At 45.9% G+C, this 23961-nt stretch overlaps 1 protein-coding gene across 1 annotated transcript in view; it reads right to left on the bottom strand.

The window, feature by feature from the left end:
* MTUS2 (microtubule associated scaffold protein 2) overlaps positions 1-23961 on the bottom strand; it is a 1510781-nt gene that overhangs the window by 25586 nt on the left and 1461234 nt on the right. The window contains exon 15 of the mRNA XM_085621650.1: positions 2536-2655. Within this exon, the coding sequence (XP_085477776.1) occupies positions 2536-2655 (120 nt within the window). The remainder of the gene's footprint in view (positions 1-2535; positions 2656-23961) is intronic.

The following is a 23961-nucleotide window of genomic DNA, read 5'->3' as shown; positions in this document are numbered from 1 at the left end:
TTCATAAATGTTATTGACAAGCACACACAAACTATTCCTTCCCATATGGGTTTTTTTCTCATGGGGAATTTAAGCAAACAAACACTGATAAAGACGGGTATTAGTATTATTCGTAATGCAAGGTAATTTGAAATATATGCTGATCCAGCAATTCACCCTTCCCTGGCAGTCTTAGGATCACAGGGTTTCTGTGAGGGGTCGCCATGCTATTCCATTTATCTAACTAAGACCAGACCTCTTGGATTAATAAATGAATCATATGTATTAGACATGTGAGACATTGCAATTCAATTGTGAGATCAGACATAATTGAAGCAAATAGATCAATCTAAAACATAGATCTAAAATCCGGATGAAGGTCTTATCTACCAGGTCTTATCTGACGTACCTCAGGGTAATGATGCGGTACAAACATCTGTAGGTTCCCTGGTAGCGCTTGTCTTGATCAAGTGGAGTGACTGGATCTGTTCGCTTATGTCTAAGGCCCCTATGGGAATTTCCAGACTCTGGTTTTTTAATAGTAATACACTTGATGATGTATCTTTATGAGTGTTGGAATCAATACATACTGCCATTCTTATTTTATCATTGACTACTGGGTCAGAAAGTGAGTGATAGAGTCTGGGGTGACTTCTCCCACTATGTAGCACACATGTTTATTTTATTCCAGAAAACCAGATCAAACACCCCAGGCTTTACCAGCTATAATGCTAATGTCTTTTCTGATAAAAGTGGAAGCCCGTCGGGGTGCTTGACAACCTGGATTTGGGTTGGTTTCAATTGTGTGGATATCAATTGTTGTAGTCAATCACTGTGGTGATATTGAGCAATCGTTAGACAAAGAAGATTCAATCAGTGGGATCCCTCTTCCGAAAGCCCTGTCGCCAATAAATTCCACCAAGGTCGCTCAGCTATTATTTTTATTGTCTCGTTTCCAATGGTTGACAGCCCTCCTAAGTTCATATTTAAGTCTGATGAGTGGGCCAGTGGAATTGATTACATATTTCCTAAACAAGATTAATGTTTTTTACTGTGCCATACAGAAATCCTTATGTGGGCAACGAGCAACCATGAGCCTCTATTATTATCTGTCGACCTTGCCTATTTTACAGTTAACATTGTTTCACATGTGACACCTGATATTAGAGGTAATTGCCCTCTAACGTAAGAGAAAAAGGCGAGTCATTTATTTCAGAAGATGCTTTCCCTTCTATATAAAAGCAAATACCTTGGTCTTTTGAGTATTACTATTTGGTTTACAGGGATCCTTATGTTTATTCTAGACACTCAAGTCAACACCGTGATATGATCATGACTGCCAAGCTGAAGACTGCACTGTTGACAGTTCTGAGGATAAAATAAAAGCTGATATTGCATTGAAATGCTGTGAATAGGAGGCAGTGGTAGCATTCAAGAGAAGGGCATATGAAGACAGCAAAGGGGAAGAAATATTGGAAGTCTGAAAATGTGAAAACTGTCAGAATCTTAGCAACTAGTTTAAAATGACTAAAGGGCTGCTGCAACTATCCAGAAAGTTCATAACTCAAAGGCTGTCTGACACTCATACTTCTCAGAACTGCTGCCCAATAAGAATCATGTTATTCCTGAACCTAACGGATGGAACGGGGACTTGCCCTAAATTCATAGGTCTTTTGTCTGGACTTAGATTTCAGGTCTAACCTTAGACTTCAGGTCTAAGCTTATATTTGTAAATCGGGTCCTCAGTGTTCTATAAAATCTTCTCAGAATTACTGTTCCCTAACTAGCTTACAGAGTTAAGGTGACAGGAGATCCACCCAGAGGTGTACTGTGCAAACAATGTTTCATCGGGATTTATGTGTCAATAATCATTCCTCTTAAATTCCTTCAACAATATTCTGACAAAATTGCTGCACTAAAGTATTCATTCAGAATCTATGTTAAAAAAGTATTTCCCTAGGAATACTTTGACATCAGCCAGTTGCCTAATAGAGGGCTGGACGGCGGGTGGATATTGCATGAGCTCTAGTGGCAACAGGTCTGGCAGCTGAAATTTGAAGGCAATACAAAGAAGTGGACAGGAACCACTGGGTCTATAGTATCTCCCTTTTTTCACCTGCCGGAGGTCACGCCACATTTCCTCTGCATCTAGCCTTTGTGGCATATTATGCCTGCAAAGATATAATTTTTCATGAATCGGGCTCTGTCTCAATAACACAGGTTATATGAAGCTCTCGTGCAGGAGAGAAAAAACAGACAACCTGTAGTATGCAGTCACTTACTCCATGGGAGAGCCTTCTTCTCAACACACCTGTGACCCCAGATTCAGCGGTCACACGTAATATTGCTAAAGTTACTAGGGGAAACAAATTAAGTTACAACTCTCAGGCCTAAATGAAGAACCTGATGCTGCTCAGTCTGTTTTTTCCAATTAACGTTATATACCCAGTTCATATTTTAAATGTCTCTACACTAATTTTAGAGACAAGAGTTAGAACTAATACAATGCTTTTAATATGATGCAAGGAATAGAATAACATGAGTATAGCAGTTTACCAGTTTTTCAAGCTCCATGATCTTCTTTTCCTGTTCATGGATCTGTTGGTTTTTCATCTCCAAAACTTGCTTTAGACTGCTCATATCTTCCTCCAGGTGCTGGAATGGTGCCAACGCATCCTGCAGAAATGGATACAAATATTTCAAAAAATGTCTTTGTTACCAAACATGAAAAAGCGGACATCTGCAGTGGGGGCAAAGCATGACACCCCCCACCCGCATACATAGAGTCTTAAACAATGTTCTAACACTTACAATGCTAGTCAATGGTTGCACGGCCATCGAGTGACAGTTGGTTCTTTAGTCAATCAATGACTGGTCATCATAAGACACTTGTAATTCTAGCCAAACATGGCAACTATGCTGTGACCAGTTTTGATTCAATGGCATCACTTGAAAGCAAATAAGAAAGTATTGTTGATCCTCTATCCGAAGCGGTGTGCTGGTGTGGAGTTCCACAGGCCAGAGGATGTCTGGCTATCAAAAGGGAAAACAGATTTTAGTATTGAAGTCGTAACCATAGTTCAGCAGTTGCCTGATAAAATGTTTAATTCAAATCAAATGTTGTTAGAATGTTCAACCTCAAAAAGACAGCTCGCTCGAATTACGGTAAGAGCAAATTTACCCATGATTTGGTCTTCTGATGGATACTGGAAAAAATATGCGAGTGCAGCAGGAGCTGCTGATGTGATGGCCAGGTTCTTCAATAAGCCTAAAAAATATCTTTGATTTTGTGATGCCTGGGATGATGGACAGTAGATTTTGAATTTCTTTTACACTCAACTTTGTGGATACAATAAAGTGTGTGAGCAGGTGTTGCCCACATCACTTGTTCCTGCCAGCACATTACCATGTGTTTGAGAATATAAGGGACATATTTGTGGCCCCAGTTGTATCACGCTTGCACCATACAATGTAATACATGCATGACGCAACTCAAAAATTAGATTTATACAGCCTTGAAAGGCCACCTTGCGTGGCCCCGAGTGGCTTCGTACATTTTCAGTAAAGCAAAGCAGCGCAAATCGCTTCATTGCCTTACTCTGCACTAGGCGGGCACTCCATGGGCGTTGCGTGGGTGTTCTCACGCAACTCCCATGGTTTTTGAAGCATTCCCAGCTCTACCAGAACCGGTAAACCTGGGAAAGCACCAAAAAGATACACCTTCCCAGGAGAGGCGTAACAAAGAGAATATCTATATTTCGCCGTGTTACTTCCTCTTGCTATGTATGCTGCATTTCGAAGCACACAAATAGAGGAATATGCCTCTTAGGATTGTTTTTTGCAGGAAAGTGCCCGATCCTGCAAAGGAACAATCCTGCATGCAACACAGGCATCATTGCACAATGGTGCTAGGGTGCCTGCATTGACACTAGGCAGCCAAAACAGCGCCAGAGCAGTGAAATGGCAGGAATGTGCTGTATTCTTTTAAATTCCTGTCCTTTCCCTGCCATGCAGTGCTGCACTGGGTGACAAATCTCAAAAATATGCCCCTCTGTGTTGATGCCCTCTAAGTTGCACAGGGCAGGACAGAACCAGTTGCGGCTGGCATGACTCTTGGGTAGGGGGGCGGGTGCGGGAGGTCACACGGGAAGTGGGGGTCACGGGGAGGTCACGCAGGCGGGTGTTAATTTAATAATTAAAAAACAAAAATTAAACTTACCTTTCCGCGGGCCGGGTGCCTCGTCTTCTGGCTCCTGCTCTCCTGCCTGCAGCAGGACCAGGAGGCAGGCAGCCAGGCTCCTTCTCCTAAGCCAATCACAACACTGCGAGCAGCATTGTGATCGGTCGGGATGGCGCCCAGCCATGCGCTTATGGGCAGGCCGTGTTCTCCATGTAGGCTGCATGGCAGCCTGCATGGAGAACTATAAAGTGCCAATGACTAGTTTGGGTGGCCCCAGAGGGCTGACCAAACAGTCTTTGCGCATTCAGGGCAGGAGTGGGCACACCACTTCTCCCCTGCTCACAGAGCAGCGCTGCTCACCCGCACGCCTGCAACCAAACATAAAATGGTGATAACTATGTTATGTTACTGGGTATTTGTTAAGCGCACGGCTACTCCCAAGAGTGTCCCGGCGCTAGTCATAGGACCCATAACAAAGACACTCAGCAGGCAAATACCACAGACACAGATCATGAAAACAATAATGTTTTTAATTTGTGACGAAAACACAAAAGATCATTTTCCTGGCGTAGATCAGGGGGAAGATAATTCCATAGAGAGGACGCCAGTACCTGAAAGGTACGGCCTCCCTGTCGTGCGAGGAAGACCCTGGGAGTGTGAAACAGATGGGCAGAGGAGGACCGTAGCGTACGTGAAGGAACGTAAGGTTGACAACGAGCCCTTAAATAAGGTGCACCGATGTTATGAGAAGCCTTAAAGGCCAGTACCAGTGCTTTAAAGAGAACCCTCTTACGTACTGGGAGCCAGTGAAGTGTTCTCAAGAGGGGGGTCATGTGGGTGCGTCGATCAGCAAGAAAAATCGCTCGGGCAGCAGCATTCTGTGCCACCTGAAGACGGTTGAGAAGGTATTCAGGTAGACCCAGATATAGAACATTCACATAATCGAGGCGAGACAATATCAAAGCCTGCACGACAATCCTTCTGTGCACTTGAGAGAGCAGTGGAAGAAAGTTTCGCATCATCCTGAGTAAGCCGAAGCAGGTGCCTACCACCGATTGAACCTGGGCGTTCATGGAGAGCTTACTATCCAATTTCACCCCCAGGTTCTTAACCGTGGTAGCCAAGTCGGAGGGCGGAGGCGTATTTGGAGGCCACCAATCACGCCAGTTATCGTCTGGTGCCCCGCCAAAGAAAATCATTTCTGATTTATCAGAGTTGCATCTCAGGTGATTGGTGCTGAACCAGCTAAAAACTGCCGAAAGGCAGAGCTTGATGGTCTTCACATCCAAGACTTCACCCTTGGCACATGTGAATAGCAGTTGAGTGTCATCTGCATAAGAAACGATTCTGGCACCAAAGGATTCAACCAGCAGTGCCAGAGAAGCCACATACACATTAAACAATGTGGGGCTCAAGATGGAGCCTTGGGGGACTCCTACATTCATAGCTTGAATACAGGCCTCAAATGGGGGGGACCAGACAGTTTGCCATCGGTTGGTTAGATAGGACCGAAACCATTGTAAGGCGGTGTGCCCAATACCGCACCTCCAAAGACGATCGAGGAGAAGGTCATGGGGTACGGTATCGAAAGCTGCCGATAGATCGAGCAAGACCAACACTGCTCGCCCGCCTTTATCCAAGGTGACTTTTATTGATTCTGAGATCTCGAGGAGAGCGGTTTCGGTGCTATAATTAGCACGGAAACCGGACTGACTGGGATGTAGAATGTTATTAGATTCTATAAATTCTCCGAGGATATGATTAACATATTTCTCCAGAGTTTTGGATAGGGCAGATAGCAGTGAAATGGGTCTATAGTTACTGGCCGTCGAGGGGTCCGCGGAGGTTTTTTTTAACAGGGGAAGAATTTTACCCAGTTTCCATTGCTCCGGGACAGTCCCCGAGGAAAGTTAGAGATTCAAAATCTTATTGACTGCTGGGTTAATTACCTCAGCAATCGAGGCCAGGATTTTTGCAGGACAAGGGTCAGCTGGGGAGCCAGACTTTAGAGCACGAAGAAGATGTAAGGAATTCTCTAAAGGGATAGCAGGGATATGTCGTAGACAGTTTATAGTGGGGGGAGGTTGCTGGAGCACCCAGTCCAGCTTCGAGTCACAGTTGGGACTTGCCGCTTCAAAGGAGGCTTGTAAAGAAGAAATTTTATTAAAGAAAAATAGGGCAATGTCATCAGTCCATGCTTTGGTAGGAGTAAAGGTTTTTTTTAAGACATTGGGGGACGTAAAATCTTTTACAACCCTAAAAAGTTCCGCACTTTTATTGCCTGCCTGCTCAATTTTTAAGTTGAGGAAATTCATTTTGGCCATGCGAATTTTACAATAGTATGCTGTCAAAGCATCCTTATAAATGTATCATAGTCTTGTCGCCATATCCTTTCTAGATATTTACAATGGCTCCTGTTTTTCCTAAGATCTTCAGTAAACCAGGGTGCAGTTGGTCTACCTCTGTTGGCAACTCGAGTTTGGAGGGGGGCTATATTATTGACACAGGATTCAAGCCAGTTATCCAGCGAGGATACATCAGCTGCCAGATTATCCTTAAATAAAAGGGGATGTCTTTTCAGAAAGGTTCCTACGGCAACCGGGGTCATTGATTTAAATGACCTAAAACTATTGGTACGTGGTGCATAGGCCTTAGCTGTTGTAGCGAGTGGTTCTTTAATGCTAAAAGTAAGTAAGAAATGATCTGACCATGCTACGGGGAAGGGTAAGTCCATTTCAATAAATTTATTAGAGAAGACTTGGTCAAGTATGTGTCCCTTATCATGAGTGGGTTGAGTAACATAAGGAGAAAAATGAAGCATGTTTAAGGAATCGAACAACTTAGTTGAGTCTAAATTAAGGGGTGTATCCATGTGGATGTTAAAATCCCCTAAAATTAAGCAATGTTCATATTTGACAGCCAGGGGAGAAATGGCAAAATTCAGACCTTCTAAAAAACTATTAGCCTGCCCAGGCGGCCGGTAGATCAAGGCCCCAGCAATAGAATACTGTGGAGAGGTTTTAAGAAGGAAACTCATGCTTTCCGTATTCTCCAAATCTAATTTAGGGAGTATGGAGCAGGTAAATGTATTTTTATAGATGATTGCGACTCCTCCTCCACGTCCCCCTACACGATCACTTCTTACAATAAGGTAGTCCGTTGGAATGGCATTGGCAATCGTGGGGTTAGAGCCTTCATGCAGCCATGTTTCAGTGAGGAATAACACGTCTGGTTTGGAGTCTAAGAGGAGATCCAAGATTTGAAAATCATGTTGTTTTACAGAGCGGACATTTAAAAACATCAGTTTTAGATCATTGTTAATATGCGTACTCGAGGGTGTGGATTGAACGGTTATACGTTCCCTTAAAGAGGGGTGGTGCGCAATGAACTGAGGAGGGGGAAGGGACCAGTGGCACACGTCACAACTCCAAGCTTCCATGGGGCCAACTGAGAGAGAGTGGGAGCAACAGTTTGCATCCTTATTAAGAATATTAAGGTCATCCAAGGTGTACTTGACTCGGGGATTAGAATTATTAGGAGGCATCCTACCTATATTAAGGTGTTCGGCAGGGTCCAGCGCGTCCGAGGCGCGGACGGGCGCAGACGGGCTTGCCTTAGGCGCACCTTCGGCGCGCCAGCGGCGCGCCCGCTGCGCGCTAGCGCAGCGTGCCGTCTTATCCCCTCCGTAGTTAGGAAGACTAGACCGCGCCTTGCCAAGATGGCGGGTCACAATGAATTATATTCCCCACTTCCTGATTCCCACAGAACATAGATTATAGTTCCCCTGCGCGAGGACGAATTCAGTGGAGTGCAAGGTAAAACTTTGCTAAAATCAGTTATAACACTTAAAGCATCCAGACAAAGTTAAAAAGATAAGTCACAGGATAAAAACAATTCAAACAAATTCATAGCGAGAGAAGTGCAAATTTAGCGAGATATGCAAATTAGCAAGATAGCAGCGAGATAGATAGTCATGTGCATCAGCGTGAGTAATCTATTACGGGTCCGCGCGCGCTAACTAAAAGCTATTACCATTTTATGTTTCTTCTTCTCGCACTGCGAGAAAGCAGTGGGGCGATGCTCCTCTGTCCTATTGGAGGAGCCGTCCCTGGACAGAACCACTGCATTGTTCCTGTTCTCCCAAGTGAGGATATGGGCCTGAGTTCTCCTGCTTTTTTAGGTGGATTCTGATCAGAGGAATACCAACACTGTGAGACCAGAGCACTTTTCTGTGTGTTCCTCACCCCAAGAATTACACCCCCTAAGAAAGATTCCTGATGGATGGAGAACTATGTACTTCCAGAAAACTCCTCAATAATTCATGCAGGTTTTTTCAGTGCAGAACACAATCAGGGCTGCCATGAAGCAAACATACCAATCGACACGCAACATTGTTAAGGGCAAAAACATGATTTACTCTTGTCATACACAGAACTAATAATTACAAATTAGCAGTTTTATTTTTCTTTCTAGCATCTGCATATGCCAACTGTTGAAGTTCAAGGAAACACCATTTAGGGAAACACACCTTACAGTAAGATTACAACACATCTCCCTATGTAGGGGAATATTTAAAAGACTAAATAATTTTAAGAAATGTTCACAAGTCTATCATTACTCCATGTCTGTCCATTTTCCAGGCGAACTACATTTTTGCCTGTCTTGTCCACCCGTAGAGGAGCACCATACTTACTCGACCCTGGTTGCACATGAATGGGTTTCTTGACAACCACATGAATGTCTGTTTTAAAATCTATATTTTTGACACCATGTTTCTTATCATACCAAGACTTGTATTTTTGTTGATGTAAATCAACTTTCTCTTTGTTCTGGTTTAGATCAGGCAATACACATTTCCCACCTCTCAACCATCTAGGATTCATTTCGGTACTAGGTTCCCTCCCTCTCAGGAACACAAAGGGTGATACTCCAGTAACACAGTTGGAAGTGGTGTGGTATGCCCATATACACTCTCTAAGAGAATCTTCAACATTGAATCCATTTGTGATGGCTAGCTGAATGTGTTCCTTCACCATGGGATTCACCCTTTGAACTAGACCATTAGCTTTCGGACAATAAAGTGAGTCTTTTCATGCCTTATGTTTAGTTCTTCCAAGAATTCTCTCATAGTCTCTGAAACAAACTGCACCCCATTGTCTGTTACGAGTGTGGATGGAATACTTTCATAGACAAAAATGTTCTTCAAAAAGGAAATGAGATTGTTCGTTGTGGTAGATTACGTAAATTTAAAATTTACCCTATGGGAGGTGTAATCAACGAGAACGAACATGAACCTCCTCTGAGGACCCAGAACTTCCATAGGACCAATTATATCCATAGCCAGTTTGGTCCATGGAATCATTGGAACATTGACAGGAGATAAAGGGGCCTTATGGAGAACTTTACTTTTGTCAGTTTTAGCACAATTGATGCATTCTTTAACTTTTAATTCAATCATGGAATCCATTTTTGGAAACCAAAAGCAACTCCTAACCTTATTTTTAGTGAGGCTCCTGCCCAAATGCCCTTCAAGGGCTAGATCAATTATTTTGTTCCTGAAATCCATGGGTGGAATGATTTCATCTCCATGATGTATCCGACCAGACATAAGAAATAGTTCAAGTCTCACCTCCCAAAAGTCTTTAATTATATCATGGACTTCCGAAAGCTTTGCGGGCCATCCTTTAATGATGATTTCTTTGAGTGTCTCCATGGCTTTGTCTTCTTTCATGCTCTTGTCCCATTCATCATTTGTTAGTGAGGGGAGATGCATGGAAAAAATGGGGACGTCTAAAGATTCCTCGCTATGGTTGCCCTTGAGGGGAGACCTAGATAAATAGTCAGCAATCACATTTTCAGGGCCTGGTAAGTACTCTACTTTAAAGCAGAAATTTTCTAGACCCAGGACCCATTTGCTTATCCGAGGAGACACATTTTGAGAATGTTTAGATGAAAACATGAAAGTTAACGGTTTGTGGTCTGTGTGTATAACAAATTTTGTTCCCCACAAGAAAAATTTTAAGAAGATTTTTAAATGGTGCACTGCCCAAAAGCATGCCAACGCCTCCCTTTCAATAACTGAGTAGTTGCGTTCTGCTGAACTAAGGGACCGGGATGCAAATGCTATGACAGTTTCTTTTTTTAGGATCAAACGTACCTAGGGCTGGTGAATCCAAAATGCGATGTTTTATCGTTTCAACCATTTCACTGTGTTTCTTTTCCCATTCAAATACAGTGTTCTTCTTGAGAAGCTCACGTAACCCATCACATAGATCAGCAACATTTCTTACAAACTTAGACATATATTCCGCTAATCCAAGAAAAGATTTTAGTTCATCTTTGTTCGATTGGTGCGGAGCATCCTTGACCGTTTGAATTAAGCTGTACTTGGGCCTAAAGCCATCCTTGGAGATGGTATGCCCCAAACAGTCAACTGACGTGACTTTGATCTTGCATTTATCAAGTTGGACTGTTAACCCTGCATCAGAGAGTTTGTGGCACACCGTGTTGAGGGTAAGCACATGTTCTTCCTCCGTCGCCCCATACATCAGTATATCGTCCTGGAAACAGAGGGTATTTTTGACACCCCTAAGGACATGTTGCATTATTTTTTGAAAAATGGAAGCCGCTGAGGTGAGACCGAACGGCATTCTTACAAAAATATAGGCCCCAAAAGGTGAGGTAAATGCCATCAGAGGTCTTGACTCAGGGTGAAGTTCAACCTGATGACAGGCCATGGATAAATCAATGACTGAAAAAAAAACATGCCTTCCCCATGGTACTTTACATCTCATTTATGTTGGGGAGAGGAAATCTCCCTACCCAAATGTTTTCATTTAAAGAGCGGAGATCCACACAAAGACGAATACCTTGTCCATTCCCCTTAGATGCAAGAACTAATGGTGCAAGCCATTCTGTAGCTTCTATAGGTTGGATGACCCCTATTTCACACAACTTATCCAACTCCATCTTGAGCGTATCTCTAAGGCGAAGAGGTACTGGGCATGTTTTGTGCACCACCGGCTTGGCACCTTGTCTGACTTTGCTTTTGTGTTGAAAGTCTCGTAACTTACCAAGTTTATCAGTGAAAAGATTAGGAAATGCATCCTGCAGGTGCTTGTTACTGTTGGGAATGTCAATTAGAATGACTTGGTTCTTATCATTGGGATCTAAAATGATCCCCAGTTCTTTCTGATGTTGCCATCCTAGAAGATTAGCTCCACATTCCACTATATACACCTTGCCCACCGTGGATCTTCCTTTAAAGTCTATGTGGCTGTTTACCATGCCTACAAGAGGAATGGGATCTCTGGTGTAACCTTCTGGTGAAATATCAGGAGTACTTAACATCTCTTTGCAACGCCATAGAGACTCCTCAAAGTCTTTAATATTAATCAACGTGAACGGTGAACAGGAATCAGCATACATTTCTAACGGTTCACTATCAAATAGAACAACACACTTAGGATAGTTAGGTTTAGAACATGCGCCACTATCTTTCAATTGAAAAACAAATTTAGCCTGTGGATCTTCAGTGGTATTGATCACATTGACAGTACTATTCACACCATCTCTACACACTCTTGCTAGGTGCCCTCTCCTATTACATTTTTTACATAAGACACTTCGCGCTGTACACAAGGGGTTGTTGGCGAGATGGTTGCTGCTACCACATCTAAAACATTTTAATCCGTGCCCCTCTTTGGTAGATTTGGTGGTTGGTACATCCTTATTGCCCCATTTGTCAGATACTTTAAGTACATCATTGTTAGTGGCTTCTACTTGTACTGAAGCCACTACTTCTTCTTTAACTTTCATTTCCTTTACACACTTAGCAGTATGTTCAATTGACTGTGCTATCGAGATGGCGTCTCTAAGAGTAGGGTTTTTAGCAAGTAGTTTTTCTTGAACCCTGCTGTTGTTCGTGCATCTGACAAGTTGGTCTCGTATGAGAGAGTCATTAGATCCCCGAATTCACATAACTGTGTGAGTCCTCTTAAGCTGCAATATAGTTATTATTAGATTCATTCTTCCCTTGTACTCTGTACTCTGCTAAAGAATTTATGGCGTTCCAGAACCACATTGACCTTGTCTCCAAAGTGTGTCTCTAATTTTACGAGAGTAATATCATATACATCATAATCATCATCATCATCTACTTCAGGTTCAGGTAGGGTTTCATACACTTTACGCCCATGAATACCTAAGTTATGCAGCAGTATATGTTGTTTCCGCAATGCTGAGAATTTCTCACCCCCCATAGCGATCAGGTATGATTCAAATAATTTAGTCCAATCTTTCCAGTGGATCTCCGGATCACCACAATCATTCAGAAAGGACAGTGGTTGGCAAATACCTGGAGTGCCCATGAGGAAATGTGAGGATATTCAATGAACAATATGTTTAAATGTGCTGCTGAAGTAGGAAGCACAGTTGGATGAAGTAAGGATAATGTCACTGACACTGAAAAGTGATGAAATAATGTTAGTGAACCAGACTACAACCAGAGTGACTGCTCCCAAAAAATATTTTTTTTAAAAAGAGTCCTTCCAAGCATGAACACAAACTCTACTGAAGAAAATCAGACGGCTATTAGCACGTGAGTATGCCACAGGGTATGTAGATTGGGGAGATAAACAAAAGCAGTGACAGGGCCCCCAAGGGGAGATGTAAAGAAAACCTTACTTGAAGTCAGAAGGCCACATACAACAAGCCCCAGTGACACTGAAGTGCAGAGGAGCTGATTTCACCATGGACGGGCCTCCTGCCGCAGGAACACTGAAAAGTGACCAAGGACCGGCTGGAAAAAAACGGGTGCGTCGGATATACTGAGGAGGAGCCTGGGAAAGAACGGCCCCCTTGCGGGTGGTGCGCCGGGGCCTCCGACAGCAGGAAGGAAGTCACAGGCAAGGTAGCGTAATCCGCAAGCCGAAAAGCCACGGAAAGCAGACAGCGGTTGAGTCCGTGAACCCGGGCTGAGGAAAGTCTCCGCCTGAGAGGTAGAGAGCGGGCACAAAAGTAGTCACTGGGATTTCCTCAACCTAAGGACCGTAGGACTGACACGCAGCAGGGAATCCAAAGCTGCAGAAGACAGTCCGTAACCAGTAGGAGGCACAAAACGGCAGAACTTGGCTGCGGGACTCCGTTTACCAGCACCACACAAAGTGGAAGGAAGGTAGATTACTTGTGGCGGAACCTAACTTGCGGTGCACAATTCAGTCAGAGGAAGACACCGACGTGCACATATGCATAACAGCACGGGTTCCCATACAGTGAGAAGTCATGAAAGGTTCTGACAGCTCCACACAAAATACTGGCCGAAGGTCATCCACAATAGCTCCAGTAGCGCAGCAGGGAAACGGAATAGGTGGGGTACACTAGGTTACCTTGTTGTACCTTGATAAATGACTTGAGCGATCCGTAGCTTGGCTAGATCAAGACACGTGTACTTCTTCAGCGAGACTTCTGATCCTTGATTCGCTGAATACCATCGGTACAAAGAAGAAGAAGGCGCAAAGGCACCTCACCGACCCCCCTTTCTTAAGCAACAGGCAAAACTCAGGAAGGTCAAAGCGTAGGGTTCCTCACAGAAGTCAAGTACCAGGAGAGAGTACACAAAGGGGAGATGATCAGCTGCCCCCTTCGCAGCTCGTCGCCAGTGTTGAAGTTCAAGGAAACATCCGGACTCCAAAGCAGGTAGGACTAAGAACCTTTATTCTGATCATCCACTCTCCTATCTCACAGAAACTGTACTCAACATTCTAACATGAACTCCCATGGAGGATACTAAATACTAGTAATGAAGGGAGGGGGACGAAATGTACCATTTAGGGAAACACACCTTACAGTAAGATTACAACACCAACCTCACAGACAAACCTGAACCTCTTGGGATTTAAGGTACATTGTGAACCTATAAGATTGGAGAGGTGTGGCTCACTGGTTAGAGGCGGCAGACCCGTAAGCAGAGGACGGCCCGGGACTAGGGTTCGATTCCCGACGCAGCAGGGTCGTGGACCAGGGTCAGCGGGCTCGATAATTCTCGCCTCGGTGCCTACTCCAGTCAGGGACCACACTCGGCAACTCTGGGCATTAGCTTGCCTCATCTTCACAACGGCCCCCCCAGACCGCCGGGGATGCTTGGTCGCACCTTAGAGATACCCATTAGGGACCATCTCTCTGGGTGAGCCAGGACGGGTTCCCCAGCGGTCGAAGCGCGGAGATACTCCTCCGGGAGTCGATTCTAGTGCTATATAAACCCACAATTAAATTAATTAAATTAAATTAAGATTCTACACTTAACCTCTATAAACTAAGTTCTGCCCATAATCTCTATAAATTAAAGTTCAACTCTGAAGCCCTATAGCCAAGCTTTAACTGTGAACTCCTATAAAGCAAGGTTCATCAATCGCAGGTGCGCTACAATTCTAAATCCACAATCCACATTCAAGCCAAATTGTTGGAAGCCTACCAGAATGGGGCTTGCTGTGATATTTTACAATAGACAGAAAGGAAATTCTGTAAAATGGCTGGGTGGGCTGTGAGAATGGGCTTGGGATTTGAATAGGAGTTACAAAGAGTCTCAGGCTAGTAATCCCTATCATAAAATCTTCCCACCAATCAGCTCCTAAGAACTCAGCTGGGCATGAAGAGAAGAGAAAGTATCTACCAGAAAGACGAATAAGGCCTGGATTATTTCTCCACTGAAACCAAGGCCATAGAAATGATTTTTAAGAATTGGCACTGCTGGCCTCTAGTAGTCCCAGAGTCATATAGGGCAAGAGAACTGTGCTGGACCTCTTGCTACAGTGATTGGTTGCGATTTCACCCCATCAACGTAATCTCCTGGAAGACTCCGCTAGCAATCTGGGATCTCTAGGAGTAACTTGGAGTAAGATATCTAAAACTTAGATAAAGTTGAAACTTGGCAATTGTGTCACCTCTTGATAACTAGTGCAAGGTGCCAGGGCTGATGGTTGCGCCCTCTCAAAGCTTTTAGGTGTGATATTCAAGGCTAGAGTAGGACGGCTAAAATCGAATATCCTATCATATGGAGCCCTCATCAGCTACAATCTTGCATGGTCCACTGGAGGATACTGCACTCTGGAAAAGCGGTTAATGGCTCAGTTATGGTTCAACAGGATACTGGAATGCCCACCAGGCCAGCCAAGGCCGTGGTCTACATTCCCCTGGTGGTGGACAACTTTCCACATTTAGAGTCCTTTGCCTGCCTGGCGTGGATTGCAATACCTTCAGTGCATCTGCCAGTGGGGCGGATGCACAGGAGGCAGAGTAGAAACAACAAATCTCAAAGTGGGAAAATGCTTTCATGCATTTATTGACCAATATGAAGTGGTATAAAAACCCATATATTACAGGGTAACCTGAACTAGTTGAATAATTTCATGGTTGCTTGTGAAATACGGATTTCATCATTTTAATGACAGCCCCTAAATAACTTGGTAGAACTTTAACATTGTCAGGACTACTAAGCATCATGGAGCAAATTATGCAGCTAGGTTATCTAACTTAAGCAGCAAAAAATCATGCAGTATATGCTCAGATAATATTTTCCTCCATTTGAGCTAGAAACAACAGTTTTGGTGAAATCTGCAAATTTTAAAAAGTATGTGGCCAATTATATGGCAAATAGACTAAATCCATAACTATATGGCAAACACAGCAGCCACAGAACCCCATAAATTAACTGACCCAAACCATTGCCTATTGACTTTTCAACAGTTTATTAAAAGAAGATCAAGAGAACCCAAACATACTAATTCCAGTCAGTGCACACTATAAACTGATCGTTGAAGAAAAACGCTTTTTAAGGTACCCACCCTAAAAAATAAATACACAATATAAAAGAAATTACACAACGGATAACGTGTACTATGGTTTAATATTGTCGTCTTGGGGGTTGTGGTGACATTTACACAATTAATGGGCCAAGAGGACCACATCCCCCGGTGCCTTCCTTTTTTATGAAGGCGAGGGGGTGTGCACACCCGAGCCACCACATGCCTAGGGAACCATCCAAAGGACCTTCCTTTCTTCTGAAGGGGAGTGCGCAGAAGCCCTCTCAGAGCCTACAGTGGCCCCAGGGACCCCGTCTTTGAGGGCCCTTGCGTGGTCTCCCTTCCCCAAACAACTTCGGGCAGTGGGGACCCTATCATCGAGGGTCTTGGCGTGATGTGGCCCCCCTCCTCAAGCCACTTAGGACTCATGGGACCCCATTCCTGGGGACTTTTTTTTTTTTTTTTTTTAAAGGGAGGGTAGTGGGCAGAGCCCCTCCCCAAGTCACTTCGGGCCCAGTGGACCCCATCTCCCAGGCCTCAGGTGAGTGCCCTGGGGCACCCAAAAACATTACGATGAATGGTCACTGGGGAGAGGCCCTGGGCTTCAGTGGCCCCAGCCAGCTTCCCTTCAACCATCATACTGGGCGCTGGCGGAAGCTGGCACCTTTCCTTTGCTCCCGCCCGGGTGGGAGCAGCATTTTTATCTGCTCCCGCCAGGTGAGAGCAAAGTGGAGTCCCATGCCTGGGAGAGTGCTAGCAGGGTATGTCCGCACCTTACCAGGCAGGGAACAACAAGTCCAGTGGTGGGCTACCTGGAACACTGTATATTATTGCACCCCAGGTGACGTCCCTGCAGCCGATATCCGCAAGGCCCTCTACCCTACAAATAAAAATAAGTGCCGTCTTAAAGGTTCTCTCAGACGCCCACTGCTGGCACTGCTAAACATTAGGGGTTCCATTAGGGGTGCCACATGCCACATACCAAGGTTGGCTGATCTTTATTACCCCTCATGCTTCTTTCATCCACCACAATTTACCATGATCTTTATTTCACTGTAGCAGGTCCTTTTTTAATATCATGCTTCATCATAGGGGTCTTCCCACTCCGCTACGTGGAACCGCGGGATGACGTTATCTTGAGCGAGGCTGAGTTGACTGGGACAATACAGTAGCGACCCTCTTCCCACCCATCAAAAGGCTCATGGAGCATTGCCTCCTACATATCCTCACATACATTTTAGAAATACCAATTGGGTACTGTATGAAGTGCATGATATTTTGCATTTCTCACTATTCTGTATATAGCACACTATTTAATTCACATCTTGATAGTAACTTAGTGAGTACCGAAGGGATCATTCCCAGTCCTGATGAAGAAGCCTTGATGCTTCGAAACATGTCGACTTGATCAGGAGTATCTGCACATTACATGCAGGACATCTCCGAACCACCCCTTTCAATAGCACCAGCCTCAACAACCAAATAAAGTTTTTCAAGTCCACGAGGCCAGGTCCTTTTTAATTCACTCCTCGCATTCACTTTTGACCCTTCCTCTCACTACCCCTTCATCGCCACATAGTACTGTAATATCAGTGCTCCCGCGTAGTCGCAGGTTGAAGCACGCCCCGTCCCGCAGCGGGGCGGGAAGACCTCTATGATGAAGCATGACACCAAGGGCCATTTTGGTGTGTGAGGTGTATTTAAGCAAACACTGTGTGCGCCCTACCAAGATAGGTAACACATTTTGTTTAACCTCCTTCAAGTTGGATCTCTTTGTTTTGTTCAGATTTGTAGAGGAGGACTTATCCACCTCCAGTGTCCACACTAGACACTACGTCTTCACTCCGCACTGTTTTTTGTAGACCTTTTTTAATATCACCTTTCTTCCTTTGTCACTGTTTTTCCGTCTTTCTCTTTCGCCTTCTTTCCCTTTTTCTGCCTTTATCTCAAAGTCTGTTGATAAAAAATAAGTCCTAATCTCCAAAAATGAGTGTTGCTGAGCCCCTCATGCAACCTCCGTTGCAGATTAAGCATTGATGAGGCATTGATTTAGGCTGTAAAATGCTGATTTATAGTAGGAATTCATATTGGGTGAGAGACTGACCATTTTTTCCCACAAAACCTCTCACTGACTGTCATGCCGGGATGTTGACCAGAGACATTTTATTAAGACTGAAAAGCTGAATCCTTTTCATTCTAAATCTAAATGTATCGAAGGGGGCATGGTCTGGCCACGTACAGTGATGGCCGCTTAACTCCGGAGCTCTGTGTCGAGACGGACCCCGGATGGCGGGAGCGACATCTTTGGCATTGCGGGAGAGACATGTGCAACCCCCCATGAAGCTGTGAAGCCGCGGACATGACTGGTGATGTCCCAGACATGAAGAGAGCCCCTATCCCAGCGGCGCACAGCGGACCGCAGAAGAGCCTGCAGCAGGATCTGAAGCTGAAGCCCACAGTGAGGGGTGACACCCGCCAGGAACGACTGATGCTATTATACCAGCAGTCCATGAGGGGGTTTGAGCTCACCCCCGCTCTACTGGCTACACAATCCCACAAATGGTAGGAACGCCTACCTGTCCCAGCTCCCAGGGAGGTGGGGCCGCCCAGCGGCATGTCCGCAAGCTTCACACTGAGGAGGCTACTCATAGCCCAAACAGGAGGGCCTGGCTACAATATAAAAGAAACACAGGCACACTTGCTGGCTGTCTCCACCCCCAGAAGGACCGTGTGCCCACGGGTCCCGACCACTGGCCTTCACCGTTGGGGACCTGCTGAGGCCTCATAGCTGGCGCCATTCTCCACGCATGTTATCAGCACAGGAAGAACCCCTGATCGAGCCCTCTGATATCACTGACATGGCTACTATCATACCAATGCCCACGGGCCCTGATTGACACTGCAGCTACTGCAACCAGTGAGGTACGATCCCAGGTGGGCAGGAGCGAACCAAGGAGATCACGTCCCATCTGCAACGGGACAATATACCTGAAGGTACCCCTTTCACATGGTCCTCTATACCCAGGAGTGGCACGGGCTCTGACCATTAATATTCCCATCACTACCATCTGCCGGTGGCTGCAGGACCCCAATATGAACTCCACCAGCCACAAATCGGCATGCTGTACGCCGAAGGCCTGCGTCCCCATTAAGGCTGAACCTTGCACAGTACAAAGGGCCCCTGAGGTCCCCAGGCAGTGGGCTCCAGTCTGACTATAGCCACACCGCCCTCCTGCAAGCTGCCTGACAGCAAAGAAAACCAGATGCACCTGCACCGGTTACCTGTGTTTGCATGTCATAGGCCCTGCCCCTCTTCTCACAGTCTTGAATGCGCTGGGCACACCTGGAACCTAGAATCCACGTGAACCCGGTGGTCTCCCGCGCCTATTGCACAACAGGACACACTACAACCCTCCACTGGACACCTGAGCCGGGACAGCAGCAGAGGAAGTTGAGGATTGCCTACCTAAATAGCGGACCTCACCTATGGTCTGGGGATGTCTCCCGGCAAGACAAAGGGAAAGACTGAGCAACAGCTACTCTTTATGGAAGTGGTTAATCAGGCCGTTCCACGAACAGCACCCAGAATGTCACGGCCTCGGAATCAGGCCCATCTCCTTTCAAGGCTGGACTGGGAACCCAAACCGGCCCTGGCAAACAGCTCGGCCAGCCCTGGGAGGGGGGGGGGGGCTAGTTGGAAGCACTACACCTGTCTCACCGCTCCTGCTTTGTTATAGGGGGCTGCTATTGAAACTATGCTGCACAACCGGCCCCCACCCTGGCGGCCACCGGGGAAATGCCCGGAGCCCGCTACAGCCAGTCTGGCCCATATCTCCTCCCACTATGGCCACCGCACCGGATGCGACCATGGAGCAGATACTACAAGAAATCTCAGTCGTGGGCCGTTGGCTTGAGACAACCATCTCCGCCCTCGCCACCAAGACCAAGTCCATCCGTACTGACATAGTCGGATTCCAGAACCACATGGAGGGCCTGACCAGTATGTCTCTGTGCTGGAGGACCACCTCAATACTGTACCAGAACGAGACCAGGAACTCCTATACCCACACAGTAAAGTTAGAGATTTGGAAACAAGGAGCCACTGAGACAATGTCTGCTTTTTCAGATTCCCAGAAAACTTGGAAGGTCCGGTCATCAAATCTTTCCTTGGGGCTACACTCCCGAAACTGACAGGCCTAAGTTTTGACCCCCCCCGTTGGAGATGCAGAGAGCTCACCGTGTCAGACCGCCCCGTCGAGGAGCATCCACGCACCCATGACCCCTTATTGCCTGCTTTTTACGCCACGAACAAGCCCGGTAACGGATAAATGCAGCCTGCACCCATGGCCAGTATATATTTAAGGGACATGAGATCCGAATAGCAGCGGACTTCTCTGAGGAAACCAACAAATGTTGCAAGGCCTTCCTCTCCCTTAGTCCCCTTCTCCGGCAACTGGACATTAAATATGGCCTCTTTGAACCTGCACGTCCTTCAGATCACCAGGGACGGCGCCTCAAAGGAATTCTTTATTCCAGAGGACTTCTGTCATTTCCTGGAAGGTCTCACCCCTCAGGATATGGACACAGTTGCCTCGACTCCTGGAGACAGCTCCACTCGCCATCGCCAGCCCTCCCTACATCCTCCAGCGGACTCCGGCAGAACTCGGGAGGTGCTCTATACAGAGGCAGGGACCTTGATAGAGCTGCTGGCTCCCTTGGAGACAGGACCCAGGTTCTGCAAGCAGTGGTTGCACGTGAGAACATCAGGAACAAGTCGTGCTACCCCTTAAGCTCACCCCTGCCGAGTAGAGTGTGTCCTGAGAACTGGTGAACTGTGACTCCTGTGGCATCCCAGAAGAATGCTCCTTCTTTCTCCACTTAAACCGTCTACGAGACAGGACAGGACCCTTGTACAGGGGGTAACGATGGGGACAGAGCCCTGTTGGGAGACATCGCTTCGGAGCATGGCCTTGTGGATCATTGGCGCCTTTGCTATCCAACAGGCAAGGAATACACTTTCCTGTCATCGTCCACGGTACCCAGTCCAGGCTGGACTACTTCCTTGTATGACAACCCGTGGTGGCGCTCGTCGGCGAATCTCGCATATTGGAGGCAGCTCTCTTCGATCACTCTCCGGTTCAGTTGCCACTCGACGTGGGCCTAGTCTCCCTGGGCCACAAACCATGACGCCTCAATGTTCAGAGATATCGCTCACCCCAGGGCAAGAACCAATTGCGTACACACCTATCTACTTACCTGGTGGACAACAGGGCATCAGTAGACTCCTGCAGGACCTTGTGGGTGTCGCAAAGGCAACCATCTGGGGCAACTGAAAGATGAAGCAGTGGCCAACAAGCAGGCGTCTCTCTGACGTATCGAGCTGGAGGACCAGATTGCCTCTCTCACTTGCCTTGATTCCACCCGTACATCAGTGCCCAATTGCCGCTGACCAGAATTGGCCCATATGGCCCTCAACGACCTCTTCACCTCCAAAGCTGATTACGCCTTCCAAGACCTAAAAGGGAGGCATTATGAACAGGGTGAAGCTAGCGGCACAACTGAGGCAACGAGAGGCTGCAATTGCCATTCCTGCTATCCGATCTGCGACTGGGGACATCTTTCCCCGACCCCAGGACATTGTAATGAGTTTACCTCATTCTACAAATAACTTTACACTGGCCAGCATGGAACGGATATCTGCGTATCTCAAGGGTGTTGATCTACGCGTTTGACGGAAAAAGTCAGAAAGCTATTTGAGGGGGATATCAGTAAAGAGTTAGTAGCAGCAGCCATTGCCAAGTTGCCCTACCACAAGTCTCTGGGTGAGGACGGATTACCTGCGGAATACCTCAAATGGTCCGGAGAGGAGGCAGTTGATACTCTACATGTCGCCTTACAAGAGGCTGAAAGGACGGCCTCCTATGGGCCTCTCTCTAACAGAGCGGTGATCGTGGTCCTACCCAAACTGGGAAGAGACCCAGTCCTTTGCGGCAGCAAATGCCCCATCTCTCTCCTAAATGGGGACATTAGAATACTAGCCAGCATTCTGGCTACACGCCTGAGCAAGGTCATACCCTCCCTTATCCATCATACTGTGGTAAATAAAAATACCGGACTGAATTTCATACGGAATCCTAAAATAAAGTAAAATAGCTCAAAATAACAAGAGGCAGAATCCGTGGTATAAGAGGTTTTCTAAATGGGCTTTATTCCATTCAAAATGGCCGACTCGAGTCGCGGCCTTCAGGTTCCGTCACCACGAGGGTTCAGGAAGTGAAGTACAATAATTTATTGACAGACATGTATTTTTATAATAAGTGCATTACAATGAAACGAATGTAGAAGGCGTAACATTTGATAAGAAGAGTGACAAAACAGGTACGTAATCGAAACTAGGCGTAATAAGGAATAAAAGAAACATGATTGGTTTGCATTATCAGACATAGGTGGATCTATAAGATAATACTTGGCATAGATGCGCGCGCAGCAGCATGACGTGTAATTGACGTGCAACTAGGGGGTGAAGGGGACTTGACATTTAGCTCTACATGTGGAGACGAGAAGTCTGGGGGGTCAAGTCAACCTAATCCCAAATCATATCTACCATCCTATGTTTGGAGAACTATGTTATCCACAAGGAAGGACTCTCGGACAGAATCTAGTCTATACTGACTGTGTGCGTGCACAAACGTCTAAGTGTCTATATGAGATGCGAGGGGCAGAAAACTTTCCATGGCAGCAGGGCTATGAATCACTTGCAGGAGGACGGAAAGGCTGAGTCCTTTGCTTGTGAGCTAAAGGAAATGTTTACCTAAATCACTAGACAGGAATGCATCGGCTGAAGAGCAAAATAGATAATTCGAAGGTGAAATACAGCTTCTTGGCAGGCATGCGAAAACTGGCCGAGGCAGGCACCGTTAGCTGCACAGGGAGTAGGACAAAGTTCATGGATACAGATGCGAGCTCAAGCTGAAGCTGTCAGAGACAGAGAGCAGGGAAAGGCTTTGAGGACAGAATCGGGCCTACTTGCCTGAACTGTAAAAATGGAGTAATTTAGCCATATAAAGTCGGTGGCCTTTTATACTTATGAATCGAATATCCAGCCCTTTGATGGCGGATCTGACAGAGAACATGTTGACGGTAGACACACATATGTTTGCGTCTTAGAAACTGGAACTGGAGGGAACATACATGTACTTGTAACATGCATATAGAACCGTTGGGGTCCAAGATAGGGGACATAACTGACCAGGAAAATCCACATTTCCACATTCCCTCCTTGTCCCCTTCTTGCCCTTCAAGAGATATCAATCTTCATCATTCCATCGATTTGCTCATGGAGCATCATTTCTTCTTCCTTCTTCTTCCGGCATTTTGAACGAGAACTGTGATATGGAATGCATGATGTGGCACACAGACCACAAATCGCTGGTCCACATTGCAGGCATAAACAACAACTGAAGAGCATAAGAAAGCCAATACCTAGGAAGGATAGAACTCTCCATCCCCAGGCTGATATCACACTCCAAAACCACCCGGACCACGTCCAAGTGCCTGGATTTTCGTGTATCTGGCTTACAATCTTATGAAGGCGTGTTATAGCTTTATATACAGATGGCGAATTTTCTGGTATGAATATGCAGCAGCTGGATCCGATGACCCTGCAAGCTCCGCCCCTATCGGCCAGGATGACGTCAAGGACAAGACGATTCTGGAGAACAACAATTCTCATCACTGATTGTTCCTCTGTCAGATTGCCTAGGGCGGCTATAGTCTCGTTTACTACAGCTTCAAGAGTCTTGGTGAGTCTGCGTATCAGCTTACTATTTGATATGGTACCTATATAGGGAAAGATACCTTTATTGAAATCTACATACTTGTCCCATGCCGTCTCAGTATAATCGACAACTGGGAGATCTCTCCGCTCTCTTTTATGTACTAAATGAACATTTCGATAATAATCAGGGGGAGCTAGGAAAACAGGTGGCAAAAGGAATGCTATGT

The sequence above is a fragment of the Triturus cristatus genome, chromosome 8 (assembly GCF_964204655.1).
Source record: "Triturus cristatus chromosome 8, aTriCri1.1, whole genome shotgun sequence".
Classification (NCBI taxonomy): domain Eukaryota; kingdom Metazoa; phylum Chordata; class Amphibia; order Caudata; family Salamandridae; genus Triturus; species Triturus cristatus.
This window is presented reverse-complemented; position numbering and strand designations above follow the sequence as displayed.